This window comes from Penicillium paradoxum (genome assembly GCF_028828445.1).
Source record: "Penicillium paradoxum strain IBT 22861 chromosome Unknown utg000007l_segment0_segment0, whole genome shotgun sequence".
Taxonomy (NCBI): domain Eukaryota; kingdom Fungi; phylum Ascomycota; class Eurotiomycetes; order Eurotiales; family Aspergillaceae; genus Penicillium; species Penicillium paradoxum.
This window is the reverse complement of record NW_026643185.1, coordinates 6,472,257-6,490,112: the sequence shown is the minus strand read 5'-3', so window position 1 is coordinate 6,490,112 and position 17,856 is coordinate 6,472,257. Positions and strand designations below refer to the sequence as shown.

General features: G+C 50.5%; 9 protein-coding genes across 9 annotated transcripts; 6 read left to right on the top strand and 3 right to left on the bottom strand.

Moving 5' to 3' along the window:
- Positions 1 to 782: 782 nt before the first annotated feature.
- On the top strand, positions 783 to 2,318 carry adB (adenylosuccinate synthase ADE12; the record flags this gene model as incomplete). Its single annotated transcript, XM_057180905.1, has 4 exons — positions 783 to 822; positions 873 to 941; positions 1,054 to 1,505; positions 1,608 to 2,318. The coding sequence occupies 4 exons, from the start codon at positions 783 to 785 to the stop codon at positions 2,316 to 2,318; spliced, it is 1,272 nt and encodes a 423-aa protein (XP_057029291.1).
- A 618-nt stretch (positions 2,319 to 2,936) lies between these two features.
- helA (putative DEAD box RNA helicase HelA) lies at positions 2,937 to 5,096 on the bottom strand (the record flags this gene model as incomplete). The annotated part of the gene is made up of 3 exons (XM_057180904.1): positions 2,937 to 3,294; positions 3,360 to 4,658; positions 4,729 to 5,096. 3 exons carry the CDS (start codon positions 5,094 to 5,096, stop codon positions 2,937 to 2,939), a joined length of 2,025 nt encoding a protein of 674 aa, XP_057029290.1.
- A 746-nt stretch (positions 5,097 to 5,842) lies between these two features.
- On the top strand, positions 5,843 to 7,015 carry N7457_009860 (NAD(P)/FAD-dependent oxidoreductase; the record flags this gene model as incomplete). The annotated part of the gene is made up of 1 exon (XM_057180903.1): positions 5,843 to 7,015. One exon carries the CDS (start codon positions 5,843 to 5,845, stop codon positions 7,013 to 7,015), a length of 1,173 nt encoding a protein of 390 aa, XP_057029289.1.
- Positions 7,016 to 7,838: 823 nt separating this feature from the next.
- On the top strand, positions 7,839 to 8,873 carry N7457_009859 (MDR family NADP-dependent oxidoreductase; the record flags this gene model as incomplete). Its single annotated transcript, XM_057180902.1, has 1 exon — positions 7,839 to 8,873. One exon carries the CDS (start codon positions 7,839 to 7,841, stop codon positions 8,871 to 8,873), a length of 1,035 nt encoding a protein of 344 aa, XP_057029288.1.
- Positions 8,874 to 9,282: 409 nt separating this feature from the next.
- N7457_009858 (CybS family protein) lies at positions 9,283 to 10,280 on the top strand (the record flags this gene model as incomplete). The annotated part of the gene is made up of 5 exons (XM_057180901.1): positions 9,283 to 9,421; positions 9,521 to 9,538; positions 9,722 to 9,788; positions 9,903 to 10,022; positions 10,115 to 10,280. 5 exons carry the CDS (start codon positions 9,283 to 9,285, stop codon positions 10,278 to 10,280), a joined length of 510 nt encoding a protein of 169 aa, XP_057029287.1.
- A 684-nt stretch (positions 10,281 to 10,964) lies between these two features.
- On the bottom strand, positions 10,965 to 12,720 carry N7457_009857 (nucleotide diphosphatase; the record flags this gene model as incomplete). Its single annotated transcript, XM_057180900.1, has 4 exons — positions 10,965 to 11,265; positions 11,319 to 11,700; positions 12,615 to 12,632; positions 12,693 to 12,720. The coding sequence occupies 4 exons, from the start codon at positions 12,718 to 12,720 to the stop codon at positions 10,965 to 10,967; spliced, it is 729 nt and encodes a 242-aa protein (XP_057029286.1).
- Positions 12,721 to 12,926: 206 nt separating this feature from the next.
- Positions 12,927 to 13,256, bottom strand: N7457_009856 (transcriptional regulator family: Helix-loop-helix; the record flags this gene model as incomplete). The annotated part of the gene is made up of 1 exon (XM_057180899.1): positions 12,927 to 13,256. The coding sequence occupies one exon, from the start codon at positions 13,254 to 13,256 to the stop codon at positions 12,927 to 12,929; it is 330 nt and encodes a 109-aa protein (XP_057029285.1).
- A 519-nt stretch (positions 13,257 to 13,775) lies between these two features.
- Positions 13,776 to 14,629, top strand: N7457_009855 (uncharacterized protein; the record flags this gene model as incomplete). Its single annotated transcript, XM_057180898.1, has 2 exons — positions 13,776 to 13,893; positions 13,947 to 14,629. The coding sequence occupies 2 exons, from the start codon at positions 13,776 to 13,778 to the stop codon at positions 14,627 to 14,629; spliced, it is 801 nt and encodes a 266-aa protein (XP_057029284.1).
- Positions 14,630 to 15,768: 1,139 nt separating this feature from the next.
- On the top strand, positions 15,769 to 17,584 carry N7457_009854 (Zn(II)2Cys6 transcription factor; the record flags this gene model as incomplete). Its single annotated transcript, XM_057180897.1, has 3 exons — positions 15,769 to 16,467; positions 16,524 to 16,667; positions 16,715 to 17,584. 3 exons carry the CDS (start codon positions 15,769 to 15,771, stop codon positions 17,582 to 17,584), a joined length of 1,713 nt encoding a protein of 570 aa, XP_057029283.1.
- Between the last annotated feature and the right edge of the window lie 272 nt (positions 17,585 to 17,856).

Sequence of the window (17,856 nt, the reverse complement as noted above, 5' to 3'; positions counted from 1 at the left end):
GCATAATCGGCTTGGTGTTGTGAATACCCGGAGTTTTTATCTGCATAGATATGCCTGACTCTGTTTCATCGGGTTTCTATCATCGGTGTTTCTCTGGTTATTGGTTTGCTGTACTGGATTGGACTGTCGTGTGTATTTAGTTCAAGTTTAATCAATTCCAATCTATTTGGATGTCTCTTTTCATTGTCTTTAGGCTGTTTGTCTATGCAAGTTTGGGTGTTTCGGTCGTTCTGTACTTGCAGTATCGACTAATCCTGTGAGGCGTTTGGAGATTTGATTCCTCGACCATCAGCCCAAGTAGCTAGCCAAGTATCAGAGGCCCAATCATCGAGACTCAAGCTTAGGAATAGTTGACTGCTTGTTGATCTGTTATCCGAAAAGTCCCAACTGTATGCCCTTGCCCTAACCCTGGCCGCCTGAGGCACCATGAATCAGGCATCACGGCACCAAGGCTCCAAGGCTGCAACCAAGCCCCGCCACCCCGCCGGATCTGTGACAGCGGGAGTTCGCGGAAAAATGGCTCTGAGTCACAGTAAAAAGGGATCAAGTCTTGGGGAAATAGCTCAATTTAACGCTCGAGTCTTTGTCAGAAAAAAACCGCCAGCATTGACTTGGTCTACATTCCTTGAAATTGCCCAGTAGCTCTCGCACCGGCAAACCTGATCTTGGCCCCGCTATCGGCTCCAGGCATATTCTCTTTTGCCCTCGAACCCCACCATCCAACGCAATCTTGGATCAATATATCTGATTTTCGTGTCCAACATATTGTCAATCGTGCAATCATGGTTTCCATCGTTCTAGGCAGTCAATGGGGAGATGAAGGTAACAGGAACCAGCACCGAGAGACGTCGAACACGCTGACCGAAGAATAGGAAAGGGGAAGATCACAGATATGCTGTCGCAGGACGCGACACTCTGCTGCCGTGCAGCTGGTGGACACAGTATGTTGCACTCGCCTTGCGATCCCTTTACTCCGAAGCCCTGCAGTCGTGGCACCGTTCATTGGAGGAGGTAGTGAACTGACCAAACGATCTTTTTTTTTTCAATTTCCAGATGCCGGCCACACCATCGTCCACGAGAACGTCACTTACGACTTCCACATCCTGCCCTCCGGTCTGGTTTCGCCCAAATGTATCAACCTGATCGGCGCCGGTACCGTCTTCCACGTCCCCAGCTTCTTCAAGGAGCTGGCCGCCATTGAGGCCAAGGGCCTCAAGGGCGCCGCCCAGCGCATCTTCGTCTCGGACCGCGCACACGTCTGCTTCGATCTCCACTCTGTCGTCGATGGTCTCGAGGAGAAGGGTCTCGGTGGCCGCAAGGTCGGCACCACCGGCAAGGGTATTGGTCCTTGCTACAGCGACAAGGCCGCACGCCGCGGTGTCCGCGTCGGCGAGATTCTTGATGAGGCAACCTTCGAGCGCAAGCTGCGCACTCTGGATATCGCATACCGCACACGTTATGGAGATCTGGCATACGATGTAGAGGAGGAGATTGCTCGGTTCAAGGTATGTAACTTTTGATGCCGGAGAAAAAAACCAGCCCCATGTCGAATCGGGATTAAGAATCCCTGACTCGGCTCCAAACACACCACTAATGATATTTTCCAGGAGTACCGCAACCTCCTGAAGCCCCACATTGTCGACCAGCTTGAGTTCCTGCAGGAGCACAAGAACTCGCCCAACACACTGGTTGAAGGCGCCAACGCCCTGATGCTCGACCTCGATCACGGCACATACCCCTACGTGACCTCGTCATCAACCGGTCTTGGCGGCGCCGTGCAAGCCCTCGCCCTGAACCCCACTAGCATCAAGTCCGTCATCGGAGTTGTGAAGGCCTACACGACTCGAGTGGGCTCCGGACCCTTCCCTAGTGAGCAGCTGAATGCCGACGGCGAGAAGCTGCAGCAGGTTGGTCGCGAGTTTGGCGTGACCACCGGCCGTAAGCGTCGCTGCGGTTGGTTGGATCTTGTTCTGTGCCGGTACTCGCACGCGATTAACCACTACACTGCGCTGAACTTGACCAAGTTGGATATCCTGGATGACTTTGATGAGATCAAGGTTGGTGTTGCTTACAAGTTGCCTTGTGGAAAGCGCACTACCGGTACTTTCCCTGCGGATCCTAATGTCGTGGAGAAGATTGAGGTTGAGTATGTTACTCTGCCTGGTTGGAAGTCTAACACTATGGGTGTCCAGCGTTATGAGGATTTGCCTCCTAATGCTCGTGCTTACATTGAGTTCATTGAGCGTGAGATTGGTGGTGTTCCTGTTAAATGGATCGGTACTGGTCCTGCCAGAGAGCACATGATTGCTCGTGATTAAATGCATTTTTTTGGTTTCTGTTTGTTTATTATTATTATTTTGTCTCATAAGTGACTGTTTCGTTCATACTGCGATATACATGGGATGTATGATCTGAGAGTTCCTGCTTATCCCTTAGCGATATACATGGGATGTATGATCTGAGAGTTCCTGTTTATCCCTTAGCGATATAGATTTCTCGAAAGGGGATCGGGTTAAAGGCGGCAGTTATTCCCAATCTTTGATGCAGTAAGAAGTTGTGTGTCAAGTCGGATTATATTTGACGTTCTGGATAACAGCAGACGAGAAGATATTGTACATGAAATCAAAAGTAAACAGGTCAGAACTTCATATCCAGAAAAGAGAATCCCGCAAAACAACCAGTAGAGTATAAGACAATGAGGAGAGAAGTCGGAATTAGAAACACATGAGCACCCAATCTAGGGGCGTATAGTACAAGACAGTCCAATAAAAAGAGATGGGAGAACGCCGCCCAATGCCAAAATGGTTGCTTCTTCTTTTCACTTTTGGTTGATCTGGTCATGGAGCGACCTTGCGCTGCAATGCACCAGAAAAACTGCAATTACCAGCGTTGCTGGCGAGAGTTAATCTCAGATTCAACTCCTGAAATCGATGACTCTAGAACCGGAAGGAGTCCTCGTTGAAGGAGGGGTCGTTGTAGCGGCCGCGGCCGGAGCTGCGATCACTGCCACGGGAGAAACCACCGCGGTCACCACGGTCACCACGGTCATTGCGGCCACGGGAGAAGCCACCACGGTCGCCGCCACGGGAAAAGCCACCGCGATCACCGCGATCACCGCGATCACCGCCGCGGGAGAATCCACCACGGTCACCACCACGGGAGAAGCCGCCACGGTCACCGCCACGGGAGAAACCATCACGGTCCCCACCGCGGGAGAAGCTGCTCTCGCGTCTGGGGCGGCCATCACCAACCTTGACTCCGTCAATTGAGCCGAGACCCATCTGCTGGACCAGTCTGGGGCTGAGCTCAGGGGGTTCTGCATGCCGTATCCAGCGCTGAACATCTGGTTCAGAGCCGACATGGCCTCTCTCTTGCGGCTGAAGTTTCCAGTCGCGGTACCGAGTTGGCCCATGTATGACTGGATCTTGGTGACGGGGGAACAATCGGCCAGGGCAGCCTTAATCTGGTTGATGGTCTTGCCTTCTGGTGAGGCGTCAGACTGAGGCTGTGTCATATCAACATTGGCAGTGGGGAGAGACTGCGAGTCAAGGTTGAGGGGGAGACGGCCAAGACGCTTGCGGAAAACATCTTGCTCGCCACGGTGGATAAACATCCAGCCTTCACCCTCCTTGCCGGCACGACCTGTACGACCGAGACGGTGAATGTAGGTCTCGCGGTCACGAGGAACACCGACCTGGACGACGTGGGTGACATCGGGGAAATCCATACCACGGGCAGTCACATCGGAGGAGAACAGAATGCCCTCGCGAGCCTTGCGGAAGTTATCGGCGCTGCGAGTGCGGAGCTGCTGAGAGAGACGCGAATTGATCTCAAGCATTTTCATGGCGCCTAAAGAAGACTGGCGGAACTCAGAAGAGCTGTACAGGGCGTTGAAAGCGTCTGCGGAAATCTTGGTCTCGGCAGTAGAGTTAAGGTAGACGATAGCCTTGAAAGGACGCAGCTCTTCGCCAATGTCACGGCGGGCCTGCCAGTTCTTGGCGAGCTCGAGGACTGCAGGCAATCCGTTTTCAAGACCATTCAGGTAGACAAGCTTTTGAGGCACACGGTGGTGGGTGGGGACTTCATCTTCACGCACGGTGTTAACGTGTTGGAAGTTTGGCTTCAGGGTCTTGCGAACCATCTGCATGACTTCTTTGGGAACAGTGGCTGAGAACATGAGAGTCTGGCGATCCACCTTGGAAGTGTCGGGGAGCATGCCCTGGATCTCTTCAACATCAGGAGCAAAACCCTGGTCCAAGAGACGATCAGCCTCGTCAAGAATGAGAGTGTTCAGCTTGGGGGCGGAAACGCCAGTCCAAGGGTCCGAGAGGATATCCTTAAGACGTCCCGGAGTGCCAATGAGCAGATGGCATCCCTCGCGCTGGATCTTAGCGAGACCAGCACGCTTTTGTGTACCACCAACAGCAGTCTGTACAATAAGGCCGGTGCCAAAGGCCACCTTTCTAGCCTCAACGGCGATCTGTTCTGCGAGTTCACGAGTAGGGGAAATGATAAGAGCACGGATTTCGGAAGGGCCAGTTCTGGCTTGACGACGGCCAACTTTGGACACGTCGACGCTAGGATCATTCAAAATATTTTGGAGAGTAGGCACAAGGAAAGCAAGTGTCTTTCCGGTTCCTGTTTTGGCCTGAGCGAGGCTGAAAAAAAGTTTCCCGGTTAGCAGACCGATCAATGCCAACCCAAACTTGGACGATCAATGGAACTTACATATCATCACCCTTGACAATCTCGTTAAGAGTAAGAGACTGCACCTCAGTCATAGTTTTCAAGTTCATCCGGTCAGCTTGGATGATGTTCTTAATGATCGTGTTGTCAATGACATTATTTGAGGCCAAGTCAGCAAATTCTGTGATTCTTGCGGGTTGTGAAGTCTCGTTGTGGTTGTCAAATGCCTCTGCAGTAGCTGCAGACAGACGCGGGAAAGAGGAATGAAGCGATCTGGTCGCGGCAACAGATGACAAGGTCGAGGGAGCTTGCCATTTCGGAAGCTGAGGAACCCATCGTGCTGAGACTGAGCGAGGCGCAGCAGCGCGCAGCGCATGGGAAACGCCGAATCGGCGAACTGTACCAAGCATTATGAGATAATGGCAATGGAAAAAGTGAATGGGATGATGATAAAACTGTAAATCGCCATTGGGGCGTTCCAAGGAGAAGCGCAAAAATAATTATCGGGTCACATGACCCTTATCGATATGACAACTTCCGAGATAGGGGAAATGTTAGTCAGCGAGAGCGTGGCAAACATGGCAAACACGGCAATCTTGTTATACATAAGTAGTCTTATTCCGAACTTCGCTTCTTGAATGTCTTTGCAACAGGCAATGAGTGTATCCTAGGTACCCATTTCTTCGAATAAAAGATGGCACTGCTGCTCCGATCACTGAATGTTTTGCCCAAATTGCGAGTTTGTTATCCTCCCATACATACGGAGTAAGGCTATGTACGTTATTTAAGGTTTAGCCCATGGGGGGTGCCTGGACCAAGGAGGATCAAACCAGCCAAACACATCAAACACATCAAACAGTACAGTTCCATGATACCCAATAATCAATACGAATACGTTTGCAAGCCACACACGGGCGATATTAGGATAAGTCAGCATTAGAAATCCATTTAGGCATAAAATTTCTGCTAATGGGCACTATTCTTTTTAGATCTAGCCCTGAATAGTTAGGGGGAAAAGAAAAACAGCTATATCAGGCCTTACAGCTCACCCTGCATATTTGCGGAGAACAAATCGAATCTGCCATATATTAGACGTCCTGTCCCTTCCCAAACAAAACAAGAAACTCACCTGTTTCCCCCTCACTGACTCTATATCATGGCACCTATCGACATAGTCGTGATTGGAGGCTCATTTGCAGGCCTTCATATCGCCCACTCTGTGCTACGTGATGTGCCAGATGCAAAGGTTGTGCTGATCAATCCTTCAACCAGTTTCTATTGGAATATCGCCGCCCCGCGCATCCTCACCAAACCCAAGGCCTTTCGCCCTGAACAATACTTGGTTCCAATCAAGAGTGCATTTGTAGGGTACCGGCCCGATGCGTTCGAGTTTATTCCTGGTGTTGCAACCGCCATCGATACTGCCGCCAAGTCGGTTGCCGTGACTCCCAACGAAGGAGATTCCAGGACCTTATCATATGACTATCTCGTTATCGCATCGGGCAGCACCACATCTGCCTCTACCGGCTCGCTCACTGGCACTTCTATCCCATTCAAGCCATCGGGCCACAATGATATAAAGCAGCTGATCCAGTCGGCCCAAGAACACATTGCTGGCGCGAAGGAGATCGTGATTGGCGGTGCAGGCCCCATCGGTGTTGAGTTGGCTGGCGAACTAGCCGAAGCAGTGGAAGAGAGCGGAAATGCTGGCAAGGTTTCTATCACTCTTGTCTCGGCGACCGATCGCGTGCTCCCAATGCTCAAGGGATCTGCTAGCTCCGCTGCTCGCAAGATGCTCGAGCATAAGAAGATCAAGCTTGTGACCTCGGAGCGAGTCATTGGCGTAGAGACGCCAGCTGATGATTCTTCCAGCTGGACCGTCTCCCTGGAAAGCGGAGATAAACTTTCGGCTGACTTGTATATCCCAACTACCGGCGTGACCCCCAACAACAGCTTCATCCCACCCCAGTTCCTGGATAAGGATGGCTGGGTGACTGTGAACAACGAGATGCGTGTGCAGTCGACTGACGGTTCAATCTTGCCTATCTTTGCTGCCGGCGATATCACCAATAACTCGATGCGTCTCAGTTTCAAGGCCACGGAGCAAGCGCACGTGGCGGCAGCCAATCTAAAAGCGGCTATTGTGGGTGGTACTGCCATCAAGACCTACAATCAGGGCGAGGGCATTATGATGATCGTACCTGTTGGCGAAGCTGGTGGTACGGGTCAGATCTTTGGATTTGTGCCTTTCAGTTTCATGGTCAAGATGATCAAGGGCAAGCATTACTTCATTGACAAGGCTGTTGGCACGGTGGCTGGCAAGTCCTAGTTTATTGAGGTACCGTATGTGATCAAGCGTGGTTTCCAAGCGTACCTATTTTCGGGGTTTAGAATACCGGCACAGTCCTGTCTGCCTATGTTCCGGCAACTATATATGTAATTAATGCGTAATTCATGCCAGATGATATCCAAGTCCAACAAGTCCAACAATGCATGATTTGGTGCTGAACTTAGATGCTTTGTCGATCGTCAAGTCCAATCGAGATCTATGCCCCTGCATACCCGCTCGCATCCCAAAACGGTAGCTAGCTCCGTGCTTAACAATCGTAACTTCCCCACCTGGGCAGGTGCAGTCTTCTGTAGATTAATCAACCATTCAACACTTGTCATCATGCGGAGGAACCTTTACGGTCTTCTTTCCGAAAGTGGTGGTCTCCGTCGGGGTGAGGGGTTTTCAATTCATCCGATCCCCACTGGTTAACTAACCGGTTCCGTTGCCACATTTATGGACTCATCATGCCTACATGTAGGTATCGTTGAGTTTAGTGAGGAGCTTGATTATATTGTTCCAAGTTATGCGCAGAAATGGCCGACTGAATTTGTAGAATCCATAGAAAGTGGGATCTATACACTGCTCTGGGCATAACTTTCTCGAGAAGCTTCTCCGGGGCGCATCAGGCTGCTTTATAATAAAAATGGATACGAATAGAATAAAAGAAAAAAAAAAAAAAAGTGGTCTAGGATCCTCGGTAGCCCCGCTTCTATGAAGAGCTGCAGCGTCATATAAAAAGCTCCCACCTCGAAGGAGTAATACTTCGGTACATTCTCACATACATCTCTCTTTTCCCTCTCACATAGCACGCACATTGGCAATGTCTACCAACAAGTCTCTCACCTTCAAGAAAATCCCCCAGGGATACCCCGTCCCCGGGGAGCACTTGGTCGTCGAGGCTGCCCCCTACGACAACAATGTTGCTGCTCCCAACAATGGAGTCGTCTTGCAATCCCTCTACACTAGTTTTGATCCCTACATGCGTGGACGCATGCGCCCCGCGGAGGTCAAGTCATACGCTCCCGCATTCGATCTCAATAAGCCCGTTCAGAGCGCCACCATCGGCAAGATCGTGCGCTCCAACAACGCCAGTTACAAGGAAGGCGACCTCATCATCGGTCATGTTGCAATTCAGGAGTACATTGCCCTCGCCGAGGAACAGCTTGTTTTCATCCGTAAGCTCGAAAATCCCCTCGGAATTGAGGACATTCGTGTCTTCCTCGGTCCCTTGGGCATGCCTGGTCTGACCGCATACTCCTCGTTGTACGAGATTGGTAAGCCCAAGAAGGGCGAGACCATCTTTGTCTCTGCTGCCAGCGGCGCTGTCGGCCAACTGGTCGGCCAGCTCGCTAAGCATGAGGGCCTACGGGTCATCGGATCCGTCGGATCGGATGAGAAGCTCGAGTTTATCACCAAGACGCTTGGGTTTGACGGCGGCTTCAACTACAAGACCGAGAAGCCCGCTGATGCGCTTGCCCGTCTCGCTCCTGAAGGCATTGATATCTACTATGAGAGCGTTGGCGGCGAGCAACTTGAGGCTGCTCTTGATGCCATGAAGGACTTCGGCCGTGTTATTGTCTGCGGTCTGATCTCCCAGTACAACACTGCCCCTTACCCCATCAAGAACATCCACAATGTGCTCGTCAAGCGAATCACTATGCGCGGCTTCATCGTCAGTGACAAGGGCATGGGTGATGTCTACACCAAGGAGCACCAGGAGCGTGTGCAGAAGTGGATCAAGGAGGGCTCGTTCAAGGTGCTCATCCACGAGACGGTTGGCATCGATAACGCTGCCGATGGCCTAGTCGGCATCTTCTACGGCAAGAACATGGGCAAGGCTGTCCTGAAGTTCTAAATGCCTCATGAGACTGATGAGATAACGACATGCCTGGCGTAATGATTGGAAACGAGGTATTTTGCTATACCTCGGTTAGGAATTTACAGCATATAGGGATGAGATGAAACTCAGTCTCCTCAATTAGCACATCCGAGATATATTGCAATAAGATACCAAATATGCATGATTCAGAAATCAATAGTAACAAGTATGGAGCGACTCCAAAGTATAGACAGGAAGAAGTAACTCCAGTGCTAAATGTTTCGTGCCAGAGCATCGGCCAATTTCGGCTGGGCGGACGGCTGTCGGCCAATCATATTTCCCGTAAATGGATGACATACCGAAGCGGACTCCCGAGGTCTCCAACTTCATCCGCTTGTGTTCGAACGGCGTTTCTGCTTCTTCACGACCATACTCTCCACTCACAATGGCTTCATTCGCACGCTCAGCTCTGCTGCGTCAGACTCTCGCCCCCCGGGCGCCCTTCCTCCAGAAGAATGTCGGCGTGTCGCAGATCGTGGCTTTCCACGCCTCTGCTAAGAAGCAGATCCTGCCCCCGTTGCCTCGTAAGTAGCCATGCGATGAGGACTGCAGAGGGCTTTCCAATGGAAAGAGCTATTGAGAGGCGTTCAAGACCAATTGCTAACACGCTTTTCGCAATACAGAGACTATCCAGGGAACCAGTATGTGATTTCCGCGCCTTTCCTATCCCGATCCTTCCCTCGCTGCTCGATGCCATTGCGTTTAAAACCGTCGGAAATATGTGGACATATCTAGTCTTGATTGCTCGCAACGCTCAATAATTGGCTCCAGTCGATGGGGAATACTACCATCGTTTCATCTTGGATATTAACTTGCACCCACAGTGAACGACGCTGCTCCCATTCCCCCGACTCACGCCTCTGAGGGCAGCTACCACTGGTCTTTCGAGAGGTTCGTGTCCCCTTTCGCGCTCTGCAATGCCGACCTATACAACCTGTTCCGATGGCCCCGCCACCGCCATGCGCAGAGGAAAATTCAAGGATCACCGACTAACATTCGTTCTAGACTGGTCTGCGTTGGTCTGGTTCCCCTCACCTTCGCTCCCTTCGCCGCCGGATCCCTCAACCCCGTCATGGACGCCATCCTGTGCTCTCTGATTGTTGCCCACTCGCACATCGGTTTCCAGTAAGAGTCCTCCGCGCAGTTCCGCCATCCAGCCTAGATCTTTCCCGGGTCTTGAATCTCGAAACTGCAATCTAACCTATCTCTTCTAACAGGGCCGCCATTGTCGATTACTTCCCTCCCTCCCGCGTGCCCAAGTTCCGCTCCTTCTGCAACTGGCTCCTGCGCGCATTCACCCTCACCACCGCCGTTGGTCTCTACGAGTTTGAGACAAACGATGTCGGTGTGACAGAGGCCCTGCGCCGCATCTGGACGGCATAGAGTGGCGTTGTTCTTTCAGACATGTTGTCTTCCTATTTCCTTTTTTTTATTACCGATTGGTTCTGGTCTATCCAGGCGTTCCGTTCCACCTCTGTATATGTTGTTGATTATCTCTCTTTTGTTTCTCTGCCCGAATTCATTGATCGGTGCTGGATTATCTACTGCTCGCGGTTGTTTCTGAGCTACAAAATATAGAAAAAGTATAAGTATCACACTTATCTCGTGGGACTGTTCTGTTCTCGAAAGCCTGCACACCGCGTGGAATACCGCCTACTATAAATGCGCTAGCATGCTCTCTGATCCCCCAATATTCAACCAACTACTCATCTGTTGCCTCTTAAATCACCATATTTAGGCTTCGTGGTGCTGAAAGGTCTCCATTCGTGTTTGACTTCCGATTCCCTTGCATGTGGTCGACTCCAAGGTTTGATTTGAATCTTACAGCATACCTAATATATGTAGGTAGTATGTCAAATATGCAATGGTCTGTTAGCAATAACTTAGCTTAGCATGAATCAAATGTTTATACTTACCAATTGGAATGCTCTCTTCATCACGAAACCTTTCAAATTGAATCTTACCTCAAACAAGGGACGAAAATGCAAAACAAATCATAGACAAGGCTAACAGAGACAACACCCCATATCCACAACCCTAATCTCCATTGCCATTCCAACCGGCCACTCACTCCTCATCCTCACTCTCCCCATCACTAAGCAATCCCTCGTCATCATCCGCCTTCCGCATAACAGTCTCGATAAGCTTCAGCGTCGCTTTAAGCGGCAACCCAATAACATTATCATAACTGCCATCAATCTTCTCCACGAGAATAGACCCAAGTCCCTGCAACCCATACCCACCAGCCTTATCCGCGCCCTCACGAGTCCGCACATAAGCCATAATCAACTCATCCGTAACCTCCCCATCGAATTTCACCGATGTCTCCTCAACCACCGACTCAATAGCATATCCCGGGTCCCGCGCACTAACCAACGGCGCCATAGCCACAAGCGCCGTGAAGACCTTGTGGTTGCGCACGTCGCGTAGCGAGCGCAGCATGGCCAGGTGGTGTGCTTCGGAGCGGGGTTTTCGAGGATCGCGCCGGAGGACGGGTCAACAACGACCGTGTCCGCGGCGATAATGAGTGCGGGCTCCTCCTTGCTCTCGTTGTTGATCTCTTGCTCGTAGACTGCTTGGGCTTTTTTCGTTGCTGTGGCCAACACGTACTCGAATGCGCCGAGGCTTTTGGGGAGGTCTTCGGCGGCGTTGGACGGGATGATTTCCAGGTTTGGGAGGCCCAAGGATGAGATTATTTGCTTGCGACGTGGGGATTGCGAGGCGAGGATTACGCGGCGGTTGCGGAGGCTGTTGAGCACGGGGAGGTTGAGGGGGGTGGACGTGGGAGGGGTCCGCGATTGATCTTTGGGGTTGGTTTGTCATAGGCTGGGGGTGGGTCGGATTCGAGGATGTCAATGTCTTCCATCTCAGCCAGGAGGGCTTCTTTGGAGTCTGTCATTTTGGGTGGTTTGACTTTTGGGTCTGGCGTTTTGTAAGTTGCCCAGTTTTGGGGTGTTGCGGCCTGCGATTTGATGCGGGGGTTTGGATAATGTCGCGGTTGCTTCTCGCTGATTGATGGAGTTTGCTGCAATTGATTGATATCGCGAGGATATATGAACGTGCAATGGGAATTTTGACTGTTTACGAGATCCAGGGTTGTATGTAGAGCTTTAATTTGGAGCGGCTCCGGTTTCCCCGGCAGATATGGGGCGGTAAGCCGAAGCTCGCAACTACCCGTATGTACGGAGTACCATGTATACAACTGTGGCGACGAGACTGTCTTTTTTTGGGATATCGCCTTTGTCTTTTGCCTGACTCTCTGGGATTGCACATAGTAACGTACCTGTATATGATCTAAATACATTTGGTTACCTAGTTTACAATTCATAGCAAGAGAGGCTCAAGATTCCCGATTTGTAGAACTACCAGTATTGTCCTAGACAAATATCCCTGTTGTCCAATGGTCGCAGTTATTCTCCGTAACGCGTACACGTGATGCCACCAAAGTACGGCTGCCGGGGAGTCAAATAACCCCGAATGGATTTTTCTGAGAAATAAAGCCGTGGATGTGGGTGCTCATTGAGAGCTGAAGGAAGTCAATTTCCAACTAGTCGTCCAATAGAGGGGGAAGCGCTCCAATTGCTTCATAGCAACAACCATGACCATATACATTCTGACACCCACAAGCAGAAACAAACCAAAAAACAATAGTTTCAATGTACAATAGACATGAATCGAAGGGTAAAGACAAGAATTACAGAAGGCGTAGCAGCGTACTGACAACCCTCGAGTCCACTAAAGACACAGGGTGTGATTGGCATCATATCCTATGCGAAGTTCAGATCTGCCACATACATAACGAGGGAGCCGTGCAGTTGATCATGTGCGAAATCTTGTTCATAATACAGGAATTGAATAGACGAGGTAAAGAGATTCGTGGTGGGGGTATAGGCCCATGTGGCCCGAATTTCATCAAGCGGACCTCGGCACATGCCTGCAACCCCAGACACCCCAGATCGGCCAGCGATGGGCGCATGGAGGTTGCAAGGTTCCGGCCCAGAGATAAATGAAATGCCGAGGGCAAAAGGATCATGTTGGGCGGAAGGAGTCGTCTACGCGACCACCTTTGCTCTCGATCTCTGCGATGAGCTCATGGCGCTCTCGAAGCTTCACGTGGATGAAGTCCACGGTCTTCTGTAGAACTATACTCTCACTCCGACCCTGCCCCTCCAAACCGGGGACTAGTTCTGTCAAACGATCGAAGCCTTCCCGAATAGCTGCACGGCGTTTTTGTTCCGAGGCAATATGATTGCTCTTCTTTTCTTGATCGGTCAGGCGAGGCTTGTCCTGGGCAGATCCTTGCTTGGAGGTGCCATTCGGCGTCGAGGAGGACCGGTCATGATCATCTTCTGGATTCATCGTGGCGCTTGATAACTGGAGGATTTTGATGGGAACTGAGGACGTGGGGTAGATGCGCCGAGGGTATACAAGGTTCGAGGGTTGCGGGTTCGTTTGGATTATTATGTTGTTATCGCTGCTGTTCTGGGTCTGCGCCTGAGTGAGACATAGACAAGGAAGGCGATCGTGGTCGAGAGTGAGACAATGCGAAGGAGGAAGTGAATGCAAAGAGGAGAGAAGGGAAAACGATAGGAAGCCGATAAGCGCAAGGCCAATGCGGAGTAAACTGGAGGCCGGGAACTCGGGCCTTGGCAACTCTTAAACGTCATAGAGAGGGTCCACTGAACACACCTTGCTTTTTCTCTCTTTCTCTCGGACTGTATTCTCGCGTGGAATTTGCTCTCTGCTTTGATTTCCCATCAAGGACTGTCGACCCCTCAATTAGCTTTTCTGCCAGGCAAAACGCCCGCCTGGTCGATAATAATCGATCTAGAACAATCTAGCCCAAGTCATCAAAGCCGCAAAGCTTCTTGTACCACCATGGCATTCGAGCCGCTCCGCGGCTCATGTTCTTGTGGTCGAATTGCATATCAAATCAATATTCCGGATGATGTGACAGACCATGCCGAAGTGTACTTCGACAGCGGCCGAGACAACCGTGAGTTAATATAAACCAAGCTTGCCGATCTCCCGGCTGATATAAAACCCTAGGTCGATTTCATGGCACGCCTCTTGCGGCATGGCTGCGGGTGCCTCTCGAGTGGTATCAATCTCACACTCAGTCCTTCTTCCCGGATGAATCACACGCTTCCATCCGCCGAAGTTTCTCGCCTCGCCATGCACCCCAGACCAAGCGTGTGTTTTGTGGCTTCTGTGGTACACCCTTGACGTTCTGGACAGAAGAACCATTGGAAGAATCCAACTTCATGTCTATTGCGATTGGAAGCTTGTTTTCGGAGGACCAGCGTATACTGGATGACCTGAACTTACTGCCTGAAGATCTCGATGAGGAAGTTCCTGGTGCGAACGTCTCGGTCTCGTCTGCTCTAGCACCAGCCTCGGAGACTGCTTCATCTTCAATCATTGTGCCATCTTTGAGTGGTTTCTCTGATATCTCAAGAAGTCTACAGCATGACAGAACCGGTGGTATTCCCTGGTTCGAGGAGATGGTAGAAGGCAGTCGGTTAGGTCGTTTGATGCGTTCTCGGCGTGGCATGGGAGTCAGCGACGACCAATCAACTACAATACAGTGGGAATTTAGTGAGTGGCATGATGATGGAACTGGCAATTTCGTGCAGCAAGATTCGGACTCGAGCGGACAATCTGGGGGGAAGAGGAAGCGTGCGAGTCAGGCAGACGTTGAGGCTGAATCTCGATCAAAGCGAGCTGAGTAATATCTGCAAGACATCGGGCGCTATGGAAGACTGCATTCTTGCTATCGATCTTTATGACAATAAAAGACTATCTAATACTAAATTTTTCCATCAACAGACTAGCGAGAAATTCCAATGAAGTCGTACCAGTAGACTCATTCAGCAGTGGACTTGGATTTAACCTGAGTTGTAATAGCCGGTTAACCGCATTATATCTATAGGCGATCTCGAGCTTCAATCTCTATGCTAGCAGACAGGTTCAAATAGCATTGTTTCACACGCTGACACTGCCGATCCTGGCTGATATCGAGAACGAAGTGTGGCCATATCGGCCTCGGGAGGGTCCCAGGATTTCTGCATATTTGTATTAGATTTCATACTATGCTACCATGCACCTATATGGGAACAGGAACCTTGGGAGGCCAGGCGGAGCGAAGCTGACCTCGGAGATATTGAGGCAGAGGAGGCTCCGGGGGTCAACCCACGTGCACTTTATATGAAGGTATGTGTACCTGGCTCTCTACCTTCTACATGTAGGTAATGATTCAATATCAGCCGCATGCATTACATACATACGTACATGGCTAACTACTAGATTACCATTTGAGATTGAGCGATCTTCATTTCCAAACTGGTTATAAACTGGAAGATCAGGAATCCCTACATGTAGGTAAGGCCACGTGCCCCAAGTTTTCAGATCTGTTCATCTTATGAGGTGTTTCATGCGCCTCTTCTTAAAAGAAGAACCCGGTTTTGTTCGTAGTGCCTGTATGCATTGATTGAAATCCATCAATATACCTAGTTTTCGTTTTTCTGTTGAGTTGAGGATTGTACTAGGGCCGATAGGTACATGTATATATATGAGGTGGGTACCCACACATGATGCATAACCTTATAGTTTGTTATCTTCGGATTGCGTTTATATGTACTCCGTAAGGAGTACTCCATATAAATGTACCTATCCTGTCTCTTCTTTGGCCACAGTCTAAAGCCCACGTTTCTGTAAGATCGACGGCTGAAGCTTCGGGTCGCAAAGCATACCCGAAGCGGTCAAGCGCGATCCAAGCAATATGTTAGGACCGACCTCTTCGGTTTTGGATTCTTAGTCCCTACAACGGAAACTACCTACATAAGGTATACTTCTTCAAAGACTACAGGATATGGTGTACTGCGGTAAGCCAAGCAAAGGATGCGGCGAGTGCAGGTCCAGGAAAATCAGGTGCGACCAAGTCCGACCGGCCTGTTCGCAATGCAACAGGGCAAAGCGGGACTGCCCTGGATACCGGGACCAACTATCCCTAATGTTTCGCGACGAGAGCAAATCGGTAGTCCGAAAGGCGGCTGCTGCCAAACATAGGAACGAAAGAACAGATCAAAGGGCAGATCGATCGTCTCGCACTGCAATCCAAGAAAGGAATCCTGTGCGGCCTGGGCTTACTACCGTGGTGGAGCCGGACTTTGCCTTCAGCTCCGATCCACACCATATCTATTTCATGCAACAGCTTGGACAGTGCCCATTGGAGATCCAGCCGTCGCAAGAGATTGATACCGCCAAACATGAAGCAATTTGTTATTTCTTACAATCCAATGCTATTCCCGGCACTTTCTGGACTACCGACATGGTCTCCAAGTTCTTGTCGCAGACCGGGGGTCCTGCAAGCCAGAAAGCCATGCAGGCTAGCGTGGTGGCTACTGCCACGGCTATGCTTTCCCGAGTCAGAGGGCTGCCGTCGCTAAAGGAGGTAGCCCATCGGGAGTATGGATCCGCTTTAAGATTGCTTAACTCCGCTTTAGCCGATATCAATGAAGCGAAGACCAATCAGACCTTGGGTACAGTCGTGCTGCTTGCCATATATGAAGTAGGACATTTTGCATAGTCGACCCCTCAGATGGTTGTTGACACTCGGATTTATAGGTAGTCACATCAAGATCCCCAGAGCATATTGACAGTTGGACCAACCATATCAATGGTGCGGCGGCCCTACTTGACCTCCGCGGGACTGATCAACTCAAGAATGATGCCGGTCTTCGTTTGTTCTTACACCTTCGATATCAGATTGTGAGTGCTTTCTACCACTCTTCGACCTTAAGCTAACACCTTAGTAGGTCATCAGTTGCTTACAACGAGACGCACGAGTACCCAAGTCACTACTGGAATGCACGAAAGTCGCCATGTTTCTTTGCCCAGCGGAAGCGCACGGGAATAGACTCGTCATGATCATTGGAAAACTATCAAATCTTCGCGCAGACATCCGCACTGACTCCTTGAACAACGAGTGGGAAATCATATCAGCAGCCTCAGCCATTGAAGCCGATCTGCTTGCCTGGCTAGCAGCTCTTCCTCCCGAGTTTAGCTATACCACCCATGTGACATCCCCTTTTGACTCTGTCTTTCGACAGCGATTCTGCGGCATCTCCCCATACGGCGATCAATACCACGTGTATCCCACCCTTTGGGTCTGCAATTCGTGGAACCAATACCGGAGCGCTCGGATTGTCGTCAGCGAAATTATTCTCTCCCACGTCCGGAAACTCTCCAATAGTTCCTCTCTATCCTCACTGTCTGACGAGTTTCGCCTACAATACAGAACGCTGCGATCAACGATCCGGCGGTTGGCCGTGGAAATCTGTCGCACCGTTCCCTTTCATTTCAACGCCCATCAGGCACACAGTGAGCGCAACCTCCCACCACCCGAAAGCTACATGGGGGGTCTTGTGCTCCTCTGGCCCCTGTTTGTAGCTGGTATCGTCGAGAAACCGGGGCATGCGCTGCGCCGTTGGGTGATCAAGTGCCTAGAAATGATTGGAAACACAATGGGTCTTGACCAGGCACTGGCGGTCGCAGACATTGTTGCAGCTGACCCTGGAGTCTTACATTCTGTGACTGAGGAAGAAGACCCTCTCATTTATATGTCCGATGCACCCGATCCAATCAGCCCATTAAGGAAGCACATTTGCTTCGAGGGTTTAAGATGACTGATATGTTATTTGTCATGTCTTTTCCCTTCCCACAGTTTCTTTCTTTTACATCGCCTCAATTGTGTCAACGGTTTTGTAAGTAGTGCGTACTTTTTGCGTTATAGCGTGGGATTTGGACTTGGGGTGCTACAGGCTTTGGTTATCATTATGAATCATGAAATGTTTTGAACGATTTTGAACGACAAAGAGAGAGAGAGCCAAGAACCAAGAGCCCCTGTAATACGGGAGCAGTCATGGGTGAATCAAAATTCTAGAACAGGCGTAAAGCA